The sequence below is a fragment of the Melampsora larici-populina genome, assembly GCF_000204055.1.
Source record: "Melampsora larici-populina 98AG31 unplaced genomic scaffold MELLAscaffold_11, whole genome shotgun sequence".
Taxonomy (NCBI): domain Eukaryota; kingdom Fungi; phylum Basidiomycota; class Pucciniomycetes; order Pucciniales; family Melampsoraceae; genus Melampsora; species Melampsora laricis-populina.
In genome coordinates, this window is record NW_006768775.1 from 1789674 (window position 1) to 1810368 (window position 20695).

The following is a 20695-nucleotide window of genomic DNA, read 5'->3' on the forward strand; positions in this document are numbered from 1 at the left end:
ATAATAAATCGTATTCTCTTTGAAGCACAGCATTTTAATGAAGTGCTTCCAAGTTTACGTTTTAGTTTGTTCTGATTTGGAGCTTGGGAAGCTCCGCATCTCACAAGATGCGGAGCTTCCCTCAAAAACGGCGACATTGTTGAATATCATCCTCAGCTCTGGCTATAATACATGTTTATCCAGAGCTGAGGATGATATTCATACTCAATACTCAGAGATCGGATCTCTTTGAGGTCACCGTTATCATTAGAAGGTCTCTACTTTGTTGGGACACGTTCTTTCCCTATGGTCTTTGTATTCTTCGTTTGACTATCTGGTTGTCATCTTATTTTCCTATTATCTTTATTATCTTCCTTCTCTTCCTTTTGTTTTATTTCAAACTTTCAACACCTTCGATTCTCCTTGTATACTTCTTCGCCATGTCAGCTGCACCCTCAGGGGATCTTGCTCCCTGCCCTACAAAGATCAACATCAAGCTTAAAAGGCCAACCGAATCCGATTCAATGCAAGCCTCCTCTACGCTTACGAAAGAGCTAACCGGTCAGACGAAGGCTACCAAACTTAATGCTGAGACGGATTCAAATCTCAGCGCCGATGGGGATGCCTCACCATATTCTGAAAGCGAGGTGGACGAAACCAAATGGAAGAGGAAGTTTGCTGAGAGGAAGAGGGAGGCGGAAGACTTGGGTCAGTTTAAATAATCATTATCTGAAATCTTATGGTATTGATTGTCATTACCTTTATAGAGGACGTCAACAATCTCAACAACAACAAGCTGGAAATCCCCGATTGGGACACCATCATGCAACATCCCGATTTCAACCCCAAACTGCCTGTACGCCAATGGGGGGCTCACGCTTACTCCTTAGGACTGGCCAAACAACTTATGGTTGTAAAGTTCATGATCAACAACGCCTGGCAGTCGCAGACTCTTGTGAGGAAATGGCAGAAGATGGGCCGAGCAATTGCCAAGGAGGGCAAGAGTAAGTCATGAGGGTTCATTTTTTTCTGCGGTCCTGGGCGCTCAATACTGTCAGACAGACTGATCATGATTCTATTTCAGAAATTCAATCTAAAAAATATGCTAACAAGCCCGGTTCGCTGTGGATTGAATATCCAGATGACAAACAAAACGAGAACACGGACTCCGGTGATGAAGACGATGAGGATACAAATGAAGCAGTTTCAGAAGATGCATCAAACAGGCGCGCCACGAAACCTTCTGTCGACAAATCACCAACCCCTGGTGATGAATCCCCAGCGAGTGAATCCTGCGAAACCTCCAACGCCTTTCTTGCAAAATTAAAACGTGTCTCTGCGTTATCTATCAAGTCGAGTCGCCCTGCCACCAACACGACTACCGCTACTACATCTGCCCCTCTAGCTCGCACGCGAAAAAGGATTGTCATACCCGATCATTCAGAACAAGGCTCTGAGTTACCTCAAAGGTCTAGTCGGTCTACCACCCACCCGGCTACCCACTCGGCCCCTCTAGCTCAAACGAAAAAACGCACAAACTCTCTCGAGCTGGCCCCAGAATCTGCGAGCGCCCCAAAAAAAGGTCGAACCTGTGCGAAACTCCATGAAGTTAGTGAAGCCATACGGACTATACTAGTAGTTTCCGAGTTCCATTCTACCTTCCCCTTAGCTCAACCTGGAAACCGTATCTTTTTGGCATTGCATGAACCATCTGGGACCAGTCTCTTCCGCCAAGATCCTGAAGAACGCGCCCTCGATCTCCAGAGGAATCTTGATTTGTGGTTGCCGGATAATGACCTTGAGAACACGATTCAACTAGGCGAATACGGCCTTAACACGGTTATTTCGTACATTGAAAAATTCCGGAACAATCCTTTTTGGCCTGTCGAGGGAGAACAAAGACTGCTTCCAAAACTCTCCCGAATTTCCGAATTGTTGATCAATTCGGCGACCTTTCGAGACTGGCAAATTAGGGACTCACCCAGCCCTACACCCTCCACGCATTCAGATCAACCTGTGAGGAATTCCAATATGACTCATGAGGAACCAACAAACGAGATGACGACCACGGCGCCAGACCATCCACCCAATCTCAACACATCGCTCAATAAAATTGATCATGTGGAACCACAGTCAATGGTTGTACCATCCACATTATCAGCTCCCGTGATTAATGTTTCACCTATGGACTCGACTACGAACACTGTTGAACTTCTCAGAGTGTGGAAAGACCCAGAACATCCAAAAATTGATATCCGGTGTTCTTCAGTAACCTTTAAAAAGGAAACCGTGAAAGATTGCATGCTGATGCATGAAGCCTGTAAACGATTGCTCCTGGGCCGCTTGTCAGCTAGCTTCACATCGTATGATCCTAATGAGCGCAGTAAAGGAAGTGAAAGGTTATATTTTAGTAAACATGTGAAACTAAGTGAATGGGTAGCTCTCAAACAAAGTAAGTAATTACCATACTTCACTCCAATATCATAGCTGGAATCAGATGCTTACGAGACTTGTACCAGACGATGGTCTTTTCCATCCTGGTTGTGAATGCCCTTGGTTCGAAGACGAAATCTTGGACTGGAATTATATAGACTTCGAATCTGGCGAAAATCCAAGTAGTGACGTTCAAGAGAAGTCACTGTGCTACACCCTCAATCACATGCGAAATGTGAAGAAGTCTCGCATGGAGACGGCAGGCAAATTTATACTGGCGGCTGTGGGACTAGTTGGCACCAAAGGTGGCCCTATTGAGCCGATTGCGGATCTGGAGCATTACAATCTTTCACAATTGGATGTGAAAGAATCTTTTCAATGTGCAGTCCACTATCAAAAACTACAAATGGACGACAACAGCAACAATAATCATATTCAAACTGTGGAAATGAATTGCATCAAACAGCTGACTAAACTAGTTGATTCAATTTACGGATGCATTGAAGCCCTGGCGGTGATTCGAGCTCATAATTTTCACTACAAATGTAATGAAAAACTTCAAGGCGAACAAAAAGGAATGGATGCTACTTTTCGTCAAGTTTCTTCTACCGTTGGCCTGAGAACACAAGCTTTGGCGCCTCTTGTTTCATTTCTTTGTCTGGGATTCAAGGGGCTGCTCACTTACTGGCGCAATCCATCACGGACATACAAGACCGGTCTTATTCAGGTTTTACTGGTAACTGCACGCATGAAGAGTTACGATTTTGTTGAAGAACCTATCTGGAAACGAACAGCAAATCTGGTGATGACTACGATATCAAGGGCTCTATTCCCCAACGGCAACATTGACGATGGAGTAGATCGATCATCTTGGGACCGCGTGATTTGCAAGAGGCAAGATGTTGCCCTTGCAATGTACCTAGACGTTTCGGATTTCTTTCAGTACTCTTCTGTTTCTGATTCTCTTATCCCGCCATACATGCTTCCCGTATATGAAGCATTGGCACCTGACGAGACTGATCCACATGAATAGTTGACAAGTCAATGTTTTTATTTGTTTGGAAAATAATTGTAATTTCTTGTAATTTCTTTCCTTTGTTTCAAAATTGATGATTAACTATTTCGAATCATGAAATAAAAAAGATAATATCTATATTGATATGATATGAATATAATCAATGAATCTTTGGTTCTTCAAACATTGACCAACCTGTAATGAAGCACCACATTTCACGAAATGTGGTGCTTCAATAATTACTCAACTGACCAATTATATAATTGAAAACAACTTCATTAGGCCAACAAGAGTCTTCCTTTGAAGGATGCGCTTTTCGAAGCTATTTTTCTCCTCTCCCAATTTTACAATGATCAAGGGTGCTTCCATAAATATCAACATGAGACTTAAAAAGGGAGAATAAGAAGTCGGGAGATGTATTGAAGCACCGCATTTCATGCAATGTGGTGCTTCATCCAATACTCAGCAAATGTTTGAATTTTAACGAAGATCCACGGTGATTCCTTAAATTTCAAACTATGACCAAGAAAAACATGAGAGTTGCCAACGCCGAGCATAAGCCGCCGGTAGCTTTATTGAAGCACCGCATTTCATGAAATGTGGTGCTTCATTCAATAGCGCTTCCATAAACATCAACATGAGAGTTAAAATTGGCGAGAATAAGCAGTCGGGAGCAGTAATGAAGCACCACATTTCATGAAATGTGGTGCTTCATTCAATACTCAGCAAACGTATGAAGTTTATCAAAGATCCACGGTGATTCCTTATTATTCAAACTATTACAAAACATGAGAGTTAACAATGCCGAGCACATGCCGCCGGTAGCTATATTGAAGCACCGCATTTCATGAAATGTGGTGATTCATTCAATAGCCAAAAACTACGTATTGTTCTTAGTCTTGTGCCACTCGTCCAATCCCTCATCAACAGCCCTGTTCCATTCTTCAGGTGCAACCGGGTCAAAGCCGACTGCTGCAATGCTTCTATGTAATTCACTATTGTATTGCGCCCCAGAGTTGAGGATGAAAGATTTTGTTGTATTGTGAACAATGCCACATACGCGGATGGTTGATATCTTGCGTTCTAGCTTCTTGAAATGGCACATTGTCACATTGCATTCTGCCTCAGCGCAATTATGCTGTACATTTATGATAGCCATGATGTCCTGCAAAAGTCGTTCGTCAACCATACGTTTTATTTTTGAGTTGCGAGATTTACACATACCTTGACATCTTTGCATACCACTTCATCAGATAACACCACCTCGCGCATTGTATAATAAGGGACGATACGCCCTCTGGTGCAAGTTTTCAACACTACCTTAGCTTGACTTGAAGCAACACCTTGCTGCTTCCATATCGAATCAACTTGTCCAATTGACTTGTTTGCTTTGAGCTAGGTTCGAACCAGTCAGTACATGCTGTGCTATCCACCGGGGCTCATGAGTGCAACATGGGTGGACTCACCACAATGAAATCCTTAGCTTCGACTTTTTGGCCGTTGTGCAAAGTGACACTTGTGAAAGATTGCCAGTTAAAGTCTGAACCAGATTGCTGCACACATAACGGAGTTGGTCCACGTTTCTCCAGTCCTGGATGCAAGCCAATATGAGCACACTAATGAAAAACCAACATATGTGTATATCTCACCGGTACTCACCTCCCATGACAAACTCCCTACCACCTCCTGGTGTTAGAGAAAGGCCAAAAGATTGGGCCAACTCTGGTATTTTCAAAAATAAGTCAACCAAAGAAGACCCAGGCTTCACACGTTCGTCTATATCTTTATCAACAAAAGATGAACCGGACATCAGAATCCTCAACATCTGTTCGGTGTTGAATCTATTTGCAATGTCTCGGCCTGGGGCTTGATGGTTTGAGTGTACTGAAGCATTACGAGTTTGTCCATTAAAGGATTCAAACTTTTCGGTTGCAAACAGGCAAGCTGGGCCAAATCTTTGAATGGAGTCTTGTAAGTGGATGAGCATGTGGAATTTGGGCTTGTTGACCCGTTGCGCTGTGCCGTTGATAAGGTGTAGTAAGAATCTACTGATAATAATGTCGAGTTCCGCTAGATACCGGTCCATATCAGTTATCTCGGTTTGGAAAATGTAAGAGCTTAAGTAGCAAAGGGCTGTCCACACTGCCCGCTTCTCTGGTGTCAGATGATCAAAAAGTACGAATGGAACCGCCTGTAACACCGTGCGAAATTCCTTTCCTACAAGGCTTGCATAGAAATTGATAAAAGTATGTGGTTGAATCGGTGGTATGTTCAATCCTTTTTTGTTGAAAGCTCGCCACTTGCCCGACAATTCGTTATAAATTTTAGATCCTGGCTTGGCACCTAACTCCTTCATAGTGTGACGAAATAGATACTTTGTTATACCCAACAATACTACGTGGAGAATTTCGACAGGGGTGTCTAGATGACCGTTGAAGCCTGTAAGTGCCAAGTCATCATATATCAGTTTGCGTAATCACATGCACATAAGGGCTATGGTCACAACGTAATGAGACCCACCTTTCAGTCGCAGCATTGGGTTGAACAGGTGATATCCATGCTCCCTATTAAGCTCATTGCAAAGAGCCTCGACATCCGCCGTTGGTAGAGTGTCATGCGCCTTTTGTACCACCTTAATAAAGTAATCGAGGAGAGTATCCCTGACCCCGTATTTGCGCGACAACTCTTCTACCAATGTTTTAGTGTTACGACGTTGAGCTGTTGTCCACAGCAATTCGGTTCTTTTTCTGGTTTTGTCCCAATCGCGGAAAGGCAAATGTCCCTTAACCCAGTTTAAACCAGGCGTTAGCTCAATTACATGGGGGACGCACTTCAACCAAAAGAAGTACTTACAGGTAGCCCATCTTCATCAATACCCAAAAAGTGACGCACAAACCCACTGGATTCTTTGTCAACTTTCTTATCGACTTGTAGATCACACATCCGACATGGTGTATTTGTACTTGCCGGGTTCAGGGTGTTTGTAATTTCCGCATGAAGAGGTCCGTCTCCCAAGCAGCAGAGTACCAGTGAGACTGCTAGTACCTCTTCACCCAACATGTGGTCATATGTTACAAACCCGGATTCGGCCATTTGACTAAGAAAAACAATCGGACGATATGGATTTTTTGAGGTTACAAAACAAAATAAGAGAGAGAATCTTACTTTATATCATCCACAACGTGGTCCAGTAGATCCAGAGTACCTGCACAGTTTGAAGTAGCTAAGAAATGGATGTTGAACTCTTGATTCGACAAATCAGTGGGTAAACCAGCCAGAGTGAAGTATACACTCATGTGCTTGTTCCACTTCTTTGACACATTACCAGATGTATCATCTGAGTAGAGAATGAGAGGAACATGTCGGACCACTTTCCCATCTGCTTTAGTTCTCCATTTATTCAAAAGCGGATATTTTGTTAAAGTTGAGCCATTTCTTTCTGTTATATAAATTGCACCGCATCAGGTTGCATTTCCAAGAAATCAAAAGGATGTTGACTTACGATACATGTAATGTCCAGCCATATCCTTCAAAAAAGATCCCTCACTGAGTTGAATCTCTGTAAAAGATCTCCAGAAGTCGTCACAATCTATTGTGAACAGATTGTCTGACTCGAAATCAGGCTCATTTGGAAAGTAGATTTTGAGCCTTTGTGCGACTTCAGCATCCGGTTCAACCGTTGCAGGCAAGCATTTAGCCATCAGTTTGCCGTCTTGTTTAAAGAAAAATATGGGGACAATGAGCTGCTGAGTCCTCAGTTGAACTGGTTCGTAAATGTAGTAATGCGTGTTGTTTGAGACAACCATTGGAGGTCGTAGGTCGGGTGCCAAACCTTGTCGCCATTTATGAGAGTGGGAAAATTCCTTGATTGGGCCCTCTGTGACTAGATCTGGGATGAAAGTCAAGTGAGGACTGACTAGAGGGTTTGCCAATTCCTACAAACCATTAAGGTTGTCAGAGACGAACCCTCGAGTATTGGACCCAAAGTAATCGTATGATAAGACTCACATTGGTTATAATTGTTTGTACATTCAAACCAAAGAGTGGTGTGCCGGCAGGGCTGACTCGTTCTTGTATGTCCAGGCCCATTTTTTTTTTATTTTTTTTCACAACTTCACTCAATGAGTTCCAGTGTGGAAGGTTGAGGTCACAGATCTTCATAATTGCACGTATTCGATGGTAGTCGGCCCGCGAAAGAAGATTTCGGGGATTGCCAATGATGAGGAGTCCGGCCACATGCTATTAAGTAGGTTAGACACAACACTTTTCCTCAACGTGAAATAGGGGGGCAACAACACTCACTTCTTTTCTTTTAAAGGGATACCATGCGCCAGGCTCATCATGCACATTGTCCACAGTTTCATCTTCACTAGAACCATGTTCAGACCCGTCATCCTCCTGTTCGTCCTCAAGCGCTTCAAACGCCAGTCGAAGGCTATTAAAATCGATTCCGTCGTCTGAGTGATCTGAGTCATTGTATAACCCAAGAGGGTCTCCATCCTCCAGGCTGCGTAGGAATGAGAGGGGTGATGGTCGCCGGTCTGGTGTGTCTTTGTTACCATCAGGATTGTTCGGTGTTGGACTTGGGGGTGAAGAGTGTTCAATAGGTGGGATTGAATACTCTGCTTGTTGAAAAAATTTTTGGTCGGCCTCATCTTGTTGCTCTTGTGCAATGTAGCGTGCCACCGCGTCTGCATGTGGCAGTGAGAGAACATGTCGCTCGTATTCTCGCATACCTCTAGAACCTGAGCACACAGTGCATCGATACTTCTTGAGGCCGGGGAGCGATGGATCATACTTTATGTCTGCATAAAGACATTTTGATTTAGTGTTGGATGTGAAAGCAAGGTAAGCATAAGGTCATGACTTACATGGATGTGGCTGGTTGTTTGATGTCATCGTGGAAGGAAGTGATCGATTTGCGATGTGAGTGGTACCACCTTGTGTTTGTGGTTTGTGGTGTGTTTTGCGTGTTTGCGCGTGGCGCGCTCCTGCATTCGAGGCGCGGTCCTTGTTGACCGGCAGACGCGATCACTGGTGGACCCTTTAAAGGCCACAAGCAGGCGGAAACAGGACCTTGCACGAAGGCGAGGCCAGACCCAGCCCTTAGGCAGCCCAGTGGCGGCCTGCCGACGAGTCAGAAGGCCGCCAAGGTCGCTAGACCTAAGTGCGACCTTATTCTCCCGCGCGGACCTCTTTTTGACCGAAAGGCTGTGCCGTGGTGTAGATACATATCAGTGGACGGGGCAGATTCACAATCATCCCATTTGCTGACTAATCTTGAGTCCCAGACTCCAGTGACAAGAAAGGTTGCATTTTAAATGCCTCGTCTCTGGTCTGATCATCCTGAGCCTGCCAATCAAATGATGAAAGGAAAATGTGTCATTCACATACATAGTAAGGTTCGTAGTTTAGGCGTTCAAGTTGACTAAAATATGAATCTTATAAGCATCTCCAACAGTTGTCAAGCGAGAAAACACGTAGATGGAGTTGGATGGGTTCATTGGATTGAGTGTAACTGGTTTTTCGTTTTTGATAGAGTGAATGGTGCTGATCAACAGGGAGAAGGAGAAGGAGAATTGATTGAAGAGGCAGCGATTGCTAAAGTAATTGAATCGAGTATAAAGATGATCTTGAGTATGGGGGATAGACTTTGTTCTTTTGGATAAAAGGTTTGGTATTATTTGTGTCTGCTTTTTGATTAGGATGCTTTTTATCAAATTTAAAGTACATATTAGTTTTTGAGGAGGTTGGGTTTGAAGATGTGGGAAAGATGTGCGGTTTTTTCAAAGAATGTTTTGAAATGTTGTAGAAAGATAGAAAGGAACAAGACATTCAATTATGTGTGAGCATTTAAGATATTTCCATCACTTTGATTAACAAATTCTTTACGTGGGGTATCTTTATTCACTTTTTGAGAAAGGGGCTCTGGAGTTGATTTTTTATTCAAAGATACAAACTGATATATTCGGGCGAAGCATTATGATTATTTGAAAATTTCATAAGGTCTCAACTCCATGCCATGTTGATCTTTTTATAAGCTCTTTGACGAGGGTTAAAAGCATTAACAAAATCAAAAGATTGTGAGGATAACACAATGAGAAGATCAAACTTCACTTCAATGGTCATTCTCAAAGTAAGCCTATTGAAACTAAGTTTTTTCCGCATTGCCAGAGCAAACCTCGAGATGCGAATTTGACGTTTCAGAACAAGACACTGAGTGAACCGTTTATCGAATCCGTGCCTGGTGTTTGATATGGGTCATTTGAGTATCTTCGATCTTAGAAATGGAATTAAAATTGTTGCATGATTTTAATCTTCAAATGATTTCAAGCCATCTCCTTCAACCGTCTTATAAAGACATCCATCCATTGTGACGATAATCAGGAACCTGGATCATGTGGCATATCTTGGGGATTTCGATGTCGACCATCAACTTTTTGTCAGAATTTGGGGTATAAGAAATGACCTCTGTCGGACGAATTGTTCACTTTCTTCTTCTTCCTTAGACATCTATTGCCACTAACCTTTACCGCACATTTCTTGATTATCATTCTTGGTTTTTACTTATCAACACACCAAACTCAAACCAATTCTCTCTCAACTATGTTTCTTCAAGAAGCCTCTCGAAAGCGCAGCGCTGCTCATGTTGAGGTAAATAATATTATATTCAACCTCAGGCTTTCGATCCCACTAACGTTCTCGCAACTTTTCATTCCGTTGCTTCTAGGACCCGATTCACGTTCCTAATGCGGCTTCTGGGGTTTACATCAAGCGCCCGCGAATTTCAAGACCCAGAGTCCAACCTCAAGCATTGATGTATAACCAACCACAAATGTTGGTATATACCAATGCGGGAATGGCGAGCAGTTCGCAACATCTTGCGGTGGATACCTTCGCTGGCAGACGGAGCGTGTTGGTCCAAACTCCCTATCCAAACTTCAACGTATGTGATCTTTTTCCCTCATCCTATGAGATCATAATCTAATCTGTTTTGCTCCATCTATCTCGTGATATCTTCTCGACTTCAATGTTTCGTTCAACTTTTCATTCCATCGACTATAGAACTCGGGTTACGATCCCAATGCGACCTCCAGGGCTTATGTCCAGCGTGCAAGAATGGGACCGCCTCAACCTCAACAGCTGATATATACTCAGCCTCAACCGTTGGTATATACCAACAGAGGAGTGATGACGGGGTTCCAATATCTGCCCCCCGCTATGCATGCTGCTATGGGGAGAGAGGTGGTACATAGAGCATATTCGAATGTCAATGTATGTAGCGAAGCTTCGAATTGTTCCTCGTCAGTCTCTTGGATCAGAATCTAATCGATTTTTCTCAATTTATTCCATGTTTACAAACCATTAGGCACAAAGGACATATGCAGAAGTCGAGGCATTCAAGTTGAAGCTGGCATTGGAGTTGTTGATGGGACCTACACCTATAACTCCTAGCTTGACACACAGAAGTCAATTTAGTCCGACTTCATCTATCTCTTCCGTACCACTGCCAGTCACGCCATCGCCAACCAGACCACCGAATCAGACAGCTTTGTCACAAAGTGGATCAAACTTCTCATGGAAATATCATGGAGCAACCCCATTACCACATGTCACTGAGCCAGACACAACTCAGTACTGGTTGGCAAATGTTTCTGGAGCAAACAGGGAGGGAATGAGGTATCAACAACCATTCCAAGCACCAAATCGTCAGGTACTAAACACTAGACCAAATAACGACGAAAATCAACAGCTTCTGGATGGTTTACCTCATCTAAAAACTCGACAAGAAAAGGATGAGGACAAGAAGATACTAGATGATCTTCAGGTGTTATTCTCGTCTTACAAATATCCTCTTTAAGTCTCTTGGGAGTTTTTTCTTGTTTTCTTCTTCTGCTGTTGGGTTGAGCTCTGAGTACGATGATGTATAGGTGTTTCAATTCTTAACTTAACTGTCCTCTTGAATAACTTTTTCTCTGTGTGTCTTTATAGGTTATTTTCTTTTCTGATCTTTCTCCAATTTACTCTACATCATGTTTCTTTTCTAGCAGTGTATGTGCTCATTGAGTGTAGCAAAAAGTTTTGTTTTGGTCTTTCAATTGTAGATAGCCTTCATCAGATTTTAACATCTTAGTATCATCAGATTTTCTTTTGTAAAAATAGGGTATCGAATTAAGATATCCTTCATAAATGTTGGTGTTAAACTGACCAACTCATCACAAAATAGTGTTGTTCTCTTTGCTTGATCCCAGGCACTGAAACTTGTCAAGCTGGGGTTGATATAAGGCCTTTTGAAATCTTTCTGGATATGGTGGAGATGATCCTGTTGTTCATCTCACACAGATGTACTGTCACTGAAGCACTTGACTGTAACACTCATGTGCCCTCCTAGCGTGCCAGGTTCCAGCGCGCCCACCACCTGATGATCATCTTATGGTGAGAGATGTGAGTTGAGGAAAAACAGGGGCAAGAGTCAGATGTTGACTGTGCTTTACAACACTTCTCCCAAGTGGTCCTTATGTGGAGGGTTATTGTAGGCTTTGGGAATTTCTGTTCAAGAAGAAGAACCTAGACAATCTACTTCTACATGACAAGAGTCTTTTTATACTGGTACAACAACTTGGATACTACCACTTCTGCTGAGACTCACATTGTGTTCATACCACATAGGTTGTGCTCAATTGTTAATTGTGGAAGCATTGTGGAATGCCTCATGCCTCAGCTACCAACAATAAAGTGTAAGAGGAAGTGAGACTGACATTGAAGATTTTCAAGCAATCTTTGAACTGTAATTCATGATGTATGTTTTGCCTACCAAGAAGCCTTTAGATATACACAAAATATTTTCCAATATAAGTATTTTAATTACTTAAAGTTCAATGTCTCCTTTTACAATAACAATTCAATATATGTTCCATGCTTATCCGTCTACAGAGCATTTGAATTAGCTGCAAATTGGCTGATTGATTTGATTACTCTGTGATATGTCACAGTCTAAGCAATACTTGATTGATATTCCTTCCAAAATGAATTGGATATTCCAGCCATACAAATCAAAATCTTATGTATTGAATATTTTCCCCTAAGCATTTTGCAACCTGTGTAACAGGAAACCAACGGACTGTATCCGGAAAAAAACGTGAGCAATTACAGTCCAGAAAACGTTGTTCAGACCCTTCCAGACCCACTAGATACAGCTGTGGAAATCTTACACAGTGTGAGTGTTTGAATGCCTCCATACATACAATCCAGAAAACATGTTCAGACCTTTCCAGACCCACTGGATAGATCTTTGGGGATCATACACAGTGTAAGTCTTTGAAAGCCTCCACTCACTCTGAGGTGCAGCCCCACCAAACACATCTGGAATGCACCACTGAACCTTGAACTGGATTTTTGAATACATCTGGCAAATATTTTGCTCAGATGTATCTAGTCAAATGAAATACTTTTGAACAAAGCACAGTCCACTCAGATACATCTGGTGCACTGCTCACAGATTTGTTGAGCAGATCACGCTGACTATTAGTAGACTCTTGATGGGTCATATATTGGGAGTATACACTACACCAGATATATCTGGGAAATCCATACTTCCAGATAGATCTTAACACTCACACTTGTGCACCACATCTCAATATTACCCACACTTTGAAACAAAGCAGTCCACCCAGATGCATCTGGTGTGCTGCTAACTGATATGTTGACCAGATCAGAAGATGTGCTACTTGATACATTGCAGTTCACTCATGTACTAACGCACATCAAAACAATTATCAAGTTGCATTATATTCAAGCAGAGGTAAAACAAGACAAAATCACAAATAACAAGAAAGGAAAGAGAAAATAAAGGAAGATATAATTTGTTAGATATAATCTTTCTGTCAAGTTTATATTTTTTTTGGAAAGTTTTTTCTAAAGGTCATCTCAAGAAGAAGAGGATGAAGAAAGAGATTTTTTTGGCAAGTATTTTTCCAAATCTCATTCAAGACAATAGAGAGAAATAACAAAGAAAGATATGTATAACTAATCTTTCTCTGAAAGATTGGTTTTATAAAGTTGTGTATAATAATATTTGTTGATCAAACCCAGAAGTTCCACTGTTAATAATTGCTGTTGGCAATGTCATCATCATTAAGATCACCCAGCTTTGTGGCATCCTCTTTTTCTGTTTCTCATTGTTTATCTTCACTTACTTCTTGCTTTTGACTCAATTTTACTTGCACGCTTTCCCTTACCTTTGGACTTTTTGGGAGCCTGATCACCTTCACCTTGATTTACTCTTCCCACACCCTCCAAAAGCTCCAGATGGAAGTGATTACTTTCCAATTCATCCATACACTCCTGTATTTGCACCTTGTGGATTGCCTGATAACCAACCTTCAAATTCTCAGCACTCATTTTTGATTGTGAGTCCTGCACAATTTGGGCAGGGACCTTGCGTTTGACAAGACCCGGTATAGGGTCAACTTTTAGAGGAAAACCATTTCCTTGTGTTGGATGATAGCCAAGTACCTCAGCTATACTGGCGGTGAGAGGATTTTAGTGCATCCAAACAAATTATACTCACATTTAATCAAGCTCAAAAATTACCAAGTTGCACATTTGAAGCAAGTGCAAGCTCAATTTTTAATATATTGCTAGGTTTTTGTAGTCGAGCTGAGGAACCCTTTGCCTTCTTTTCATTCTTGTGGTGATTAGAGATGGCCGTGATTAGATATGGCCTTGTTCATAGACTCTCCCTGGGCAACAGTTGCAAAGACAGGTGAGAGACCTATTTCACAATTGACCCATTTGGTGATAGATGGTACGGAGGTGTATTATTGAGTCCATCCAGGAGCACTATCTTTTGTTCAAGCGTGGGCACTTGAAACCAGAAGGATATACTTGGATTTTGGTTGATGTCCATTGCAGGCAAGCTAGCAGGCTCAAGATCACATCAACATCCGGCCTCAGCACAGTACAGCACAGAATGCGCTAAACTGCACTGCACCAAAAAAATTGAAAATTGTCTAACCCACTGCGCAGCGCTGGTGACCCAAACTCTGGGAGGTCCCTGTGATGCGCTCCAGTGCAGGTGAGCCCAGTGCAGTTCAGTGCAACACACTGTGCAAAAAAACTGCGTTTTTTTGCGCATGACAAGCCCATATCTTTAATCTCCCAAAGCAGAACATATGCAGGCTACTCCAAACCACTGCACGGTGAAAATGTGCAGTGGCCAAAAACCAAAAGGTGCCTCCACTGGTAATTGGCACAGTGACCAAATTGCCAAAACCCCTGCGCTGAGCCACAGTGCAAGATGTGCCTTGCATTCTGTGCTGCAAGCTGGGTGTTGATCACTTGAAAAATGATAATTTGAGGAAATGTGAAATTTGATCAAAAGACAAAATGGGAAAAACAGAAAATGTGGCAGAGCAGGATATGGATGATGACCACTTACAAGTTTACCAAGTCGTTGAACACTCCTCAGAGTGTTTATTGTCATCTTTTCTGGAGCTTGAGTGGCCTTCAAACTGTAAGACATTGTCATGTGCAACCAGATTTTCATAAATTGGGCAATATTTTGCTTCTTTGTCCACAGTGAGTGAAGGAATCTGGGGTGATCCATCTGCTTGAGGTTTGTGGTCAAACGGAAAATTAAGATTGAAATTCCTGCCAACACAAGAAGTATTCATTGTTAAATACTGCATGTTGTTCATCATTGTAAACTTCAGTCCATATCTTGCCAAATCTCAAAGTATGTATCATGTACCTGGAATGTATATGTATGTATTCCCAGATGGATCTGAGAGACCAAGATCAAATGGATCCAGAGAGTCCCACCTCTGGCCTCTGGATATTGACTATCATGACACAGAATGAACTGTACACCACAGCTGCTTGTAGATAGAGTTACCTGCATCTGAGAGCTCTTGAAAACACTATACACACAAGGTCCCCACCCCTTTTCCTATTCCTACACAAGTTCTCACCAAGCTTCTGCGAACTCCCAATATCCTTGTGATAGCCTCCTCACACCTCACCCAACCCAAGTCTACAATCCAAACACACAACTACTCTGACTCATGCATACATGGCACAGGGCATCCTCATCCCAAATTTCTCAACTTTCCTGATATCACCTCTCATCATCTCATCCAAACATGAGCCAAACCTGCAAGAGAGTCTGGTCAAATACATCAAACACCAAAAACAAACAATGTTCATGTATGAAGAGAGATCCATCTGATCCAATCAAACTTTGGCTGAAGAGAAGGAAAAAACCAGAAGACTACTTAGTGGGCAATCAATTTAGGAAGCCAATGAACATATTGATTATCAACTTGAAAATGAAGTTGATCCAGATGAATTCATTCCTTATCATGAGACTCATATGTTTGATGCTCCATTTCCTGGTGAAGAATCATTGGATGACAATGACAACATGGCAATCAAAATGTTTTGGAAGAGACATTGAGAAGAAAGATACGCTCAAGCATGGGAACGTCTTTGCCAAAAGTGGGAAGCTCTTGCAAATAAAATTGCCACCACTTACCTTCACTCCCAATTCCTGACCTCCAACTGGACTGCAGAATACTCATACTTAGACTGTCTTAGTCCACATTTCCAGTGTTTGGAAAGCGCTTATTATCATCACAACTGGAATCTCATTGACGTACTCAGTGAGTAGTAACTCATCAACTCATCACAATGTTCATACCAAAGAAGCTCATCATTCAGACATCCTCAAGGGCAACTTTCATCAAGGCCAGTGAGGTTCTGCCGGTGTATCCCTGAAGCTATTCAACTTATATATCAAGGATACCTCCCAGCTTTGCCACATCAGCCTCACATCAGCCTTCACAATCCCCCTCATACAGCTATTTCACCACATCTGGGAAACTTCTGTTTCATTGGCAAAGGGCTTCATCAAAGGCCTTTCAAACTTTCTTGATGATCAATCATTGACCCCAGTCGAGGCTTGTGGTAGTGTTGATAACAATTGCCATAACCTTAAACAACCTTTCTCTAGTACAACACACCTCTACAGCCAAATCCTGATGATTTTCAAGGAGGTTCTTCAACATGGCCTCCAGTTTACAAAATTCAAAACATGGGCCACCAAGTGTAGTCAATGCATTGGACTGGCAAAGGATGAGATCAAGGGGAGTGAAAGGGAGGCCGTTTAAATTATTTGTATGGATGGCAATTTCCAGCACAAACACAGCAAGCTTGCCAGTAAAGACACACCAGAAGAAAGAAACTAGCCCAAAATTTTTGTTTGAGCCTCTCAAATGGCTGAAGAACAGAATCCCACCAATTCTAAATCCAATGCAAACAGTGTAAGAGTTTCAAACCTCTCAAATGTAGATGTTGCTTTCACAGACTGATGCACAAATCCCAGGATACATGTTCTGATGCACACAAAGTTGCAAATGATACCCAAAGTTCATCACCATGGGACAAGTGTGATTACCCCAGCTTGTTTGCATCTGCTTTTCAACACAATTTCCCACTGCTGCTTGCCAATATATATCAAAGTGGCAAAAAGTAAGCAACATTTTGTTTCTGTCTTTTCTTGTTTGTTTGATGTCTTCAAGTTGCTTGCTTTGGATTTTTGGCCAGGATGTATTATCCAATTATGCTGTTACAGACACTTTTAGACAAATTTCCCCCGGAGAAGCAATTTGACATCTTATACAACATTGGATGCCACCTTGACAAACATATCAAACAGGTAAGTCATGCACACAAGTCCTGTAAAGCCATATTTTGCTGACTTCAATTACACTACAGCATAAACTTTCACATGAACATCAAGACAGGATTCAGCTGGGCATGTCTGTGATTCACACATATGTCCATTCCTGGATGTGCCAACTGTTCTATAACCCCCTATTCCTTGAGGACTGGGGATTATCTGATGGGGAAGGACTCATGCATATATACATATGGTGTGATCTCAGTCCTACCATTGCAAATTTGCGGACTCCAACCCAATCACATTGGCTTCAAACGATTTCCGTGTGATGCAATTATCTGACCTTTTGATGTCAATTGGCTACTGGCATTGGCACATGGCTTCTACAGTGATTTAAACATACTGACAACTATTCTAGAATCACAACAAAAGCTGAATGAGTTATGTTCAAAGGCAAATCATATCAAGAAGGCTCCAAATATAATATTGATCTCTTTGGTGAGCAGTGGAGTTTGAAAGGAACAGGTAATATAGCACTGTTCAAAGATATCAAGACTTGGCAAAGACTTGAGTTGGGCAGGATATTGTGCCTTGAGGATCTCAAGTTCAAGACATGGTATTTGTCTCAACTCAATAACAAGCAATCTTTTTACTGAGATTACTTTTTTAACTAGGACTGACATTGACAACACCTTTGATTGAGATGACGGATTTGATTGCCTTCATCACCTCAAAGATATTGCAAAGGAGATTTTGAAACAGCATCAGATTGGCATCTTGGACATGTTGAAAACTCTTTCAGTAAGTAATTTCACACAAATAATAAGTCAATCAATACAAGCAGCTCAACAAGCATGATTACGTCTTTACATCTACAGAGCAAGGTGAAGACTTGCTACTGAAAGTATCCAAATGTATGACCTAGCAGAAGTCTACTAATAGTTGGACTGATCTGGTCAATAGATCTGCAAGCAGTGCACCAGATGCATCTGGGTGGACTGTGCCTTGAAAAGTAGGTCATCTGGCTGGATACATCTGAGCATCATTTTTGTCAGACATCTGCTTGCCAGATGCATTCAAATATGCAGTCCAAGGGGGACTGTATCCAGCATCATTGCTTGTGTCTTTTCCAGATAAAGTATGTTGATTTCCTGTGACACAGAAAATGCTTAGGGGACAATATTCAATACCTGGGATTTTGATTTGTATGGCTGGAATACTCGAATCATTTTGAAAGGGAAATAAATTAGGAATTATTTAGACATATCACAGAGTAATTAAATCCATCAGTTGATTTGCAGCTAAATCAAATGCTCTGTAGAGGGATGAGTATGGAACATATATTGAATTGGTATTGGAAAATGAGACATGAAAGATTCAGTGATCAAGGTATTGAAACATAATTTTGTGTAGATCTATCTGCGTAAGCAAAACTTGAATCATAAATTACAGTTCAGAAACTGTTTTAAAGTCTTCAATGTCAGTTTCACTTCCTCTTGCACTATAACATTGTAGCTGAGGTGTGAGGCATTCCACAACAATGATATTCCATGATTGAGCATGACCTATGTGGTATAAACACAATGTGAGCCTTAGCAGAAGTGTCAGGATTATACCACAAGATAAATATCCTTGTCATGTAGAAGTAGATTTTCCAGGTTCTTCTTCTTGTGAAGAAATTCTCAAAGCCTACAATAACCCTCCACGAAAGAACCACTTGGGACATCCGTTGTAAAGTGCAGTCAACAGGTGACTCTTGGCTCTGTATTTCAGGATGATCATCAGGTGGTGGGCGCGACGGAACCTGGCATGTCAGGAGTGCACATGAGTGTTACAGTCAAGTGCTTCAGTGACAGTACAATTGGTGGAGATGGTCAACAGGATCATCTCCATCATATCCCGAATGATTTTAGCGGGTCTTAGATCAACCCAAGCTTGACCTGTTTCAGTGCATGAGATCAACCAAAGAGAATAACACTATCATGTGATGAGTTGGTCAACTTGTTACCAATAATTATGAAGGATATCTTAATGCAATACCCTATCTTTACGAAAAAAAACTGATACAACTGAAATGTAAAATTCTAATAAAGGCCTACAATTGAAAAACTAAAACAAAACTTTTTGCTACATTGACTGATCACATAAACTGCTAGAAAAGAAACATGATGTAGAGTTGATTGGAAAAAGATCAGAAAAGAAAATAACTAAAAAAAGAAAACAGAGAAAAATTTATTCAAGAGGACCGTTCAATTAAGATTCAAAACACCTATACACTCAGACCTCAAACTAATAGCAGAAGAAGAAACCAAGAAGAAAACTAACAAGAGACTTAGAGAGGATGGTTGTAATACGAGAATAACACCTGAAGATCATCTAGTATCTTCTTGTCCTCATCCTGTTCTTGTTGAGTTTTTAGATGAGGTAAACCACCCAGAAGCTGTTGATTTTCGTCTTTATTTGGTCTAGTGACCAGTACCTGACGAGTTGGTGCTTGGAATGGTTGTTGATACCTCATTCCCTCCCTGTTTGCTCCAGAAACATTTGCCAACCAGTACTGAGTTGTATCTGGCCCAGTGACATGTGACAATGGGGTTGCTCCATGATACCCCCATGAGAAGTTTGATCCCCTTTGTGACAAAGCTGTCTGATTCGGTGGTCTGGTTGGAGATGGCGTGACTGGCAGTGGTACGGAAGAGATAGATGAAGTCGGACTAAGTTGACTTCTGTGCGTCATGTTAGGAGTCATAGGTGTAGGTCCCATCAACAACTCCAATGCCAGCTTCAACTTGAATGCCTCGACTTCTGCATATGTCCTTTGTGCCTAATGGTTTGTAAACATGGAATGAATTGAGAAAAATCGATTAGATTCTGATCCAAGAGACTGACGAGAAACATTCCAAAGATTGGCTGCATACATTGACATTCGGACATGGCCTAGGTACCACCTCTCTCCCAATACCAGCATGCATAGCGGGGGGCAGATATTGGAACCCCGCCATCACCCCTCTGTTGGTATATACCAACGGTTGAGGCTGAGTATATATCAGCTGTCGAGGTTGAGGCGGTCCCATTCTTGCACGCTGGACATAAGCCCTGGAGGTCGCATTGGGATCGTAACCCGAGTTCTATAGTCGATGGAATGAAAAGTTGAACGAAACATTGAAGTCGAGAAGATATCACGAGATAGATGGAGCAAAACAGATTAGATTATGATCTCATAGGATGAGGGAAAAAGATCACATACGTTGAAGTTTGGATAGGGAGTTTGGACCAACACGCTCCGTCTGCCAGCGAAGGTATCCACCGCAAGATGTTGCGAACTGCTCGCCATTCCCGCATTGGTATATACCAACATTTGTGGTTGGTTATACATCAATGCTTGAGGTTGGACTCTGGGTCTTGAAATTCGCGGGCGCTTGATGTAAACCCCAGAAGCCGCATTAGGAACGTGAATCGGGTCCTAGAAGCAACGGAATGAAAAGTTGCGAGAACGTTAGTGGGATCGAAAGCCTGAGGTTGAATATAATATTATTTACCTCAACATGAGCAGCGCTGCGCTTTCGAGAGGCTTCTTGAAGAAACAT

At 41.9% G+C, this 20695-nt stretch overlaps 4 protein-coding genes across 4 annotated transcripts; 2 read left to right on the top strand and 2 right to left on the bottom strand.

Annotated features, from left to right (window-relative positions):
• Positions 1-419: 419 nt before the first annotated feature.
• MELLADRAFT_84795 (uncharacterized protein) lies at positions 420-3445 on the top strand (the record flags this gene model as incomplete). Its single annotated transcript, XM_007408097.1, has 4 exons — positions 420-687; positions 747-983; positions 1064-2431; positions 2499-3445. 4 exons carry the CDS (start codon positions 420-422, stop codon positions 3443-3445), a joined length of 2820 nt encoding a protein of 939 aa, XP_007408159.1.
• Positions 3446-4222: 777 nt separating this feature from the next.
• On the bottom strand, positions 4223-8326 carry MELLADRAFT_105036 (uncharacterized protein; the record flags this gene model as incomplete). Its single annotated transcript, XM_007408103.1, has 6 exons — positions 4223-4252; positions 4652-4822; positions 4894-5018; positions 5087-5149; positions 7798-8232; positions 8299-8326. The coding sequence occupies 6 exons, from the start codon at positions 8324-8326 to the stop codon at positions 4223-4225; spliced, it is 852 nt and encodes a 283-aa protein (XP_007408165.1).
• A 1707-nt stretch (positions 8327-10033) lies between these two features.
• On the top strand, positions 10034-12018 carry MELLADRAFT_105037 (uncharacterized protein; the record flags this gene model as incomplete). Its single annotated transcript, XM_007408098.1, has 7 exons — positions 10034-10081; positions 10158-10373; positions 10493-10702; positions 10797-11255; positions 11655-11796; positions 11820-11872; positions 11965-12018. 7 exons carry the CDS (start codon positions 10034-10036, stop codon positions 12016-12018), a joined length of 1182 nt encoding a protein of 393 aa, XP_007408160.1.
• A 7422-nt stretch (positions 12019-19440) lies between these two features.
• Positions 19441-20695, bottom strand: MELLADRAFT_84797 (uncharacterized protein; the record flags this gene model as incomplete). The annotated part of the gene is made up of 4 exons (XM_007408102.1): positions 19441-19932; positions 20027-20236; positions 20356-20571; positions 20648-20695. The coding sequence occupies 4 exons, from the start codon at positions 20693-20695 to the stop codon at positions 19441-19443; spliced, it is 966 nt and encodes a 321-aa protein (XP_007408164.1).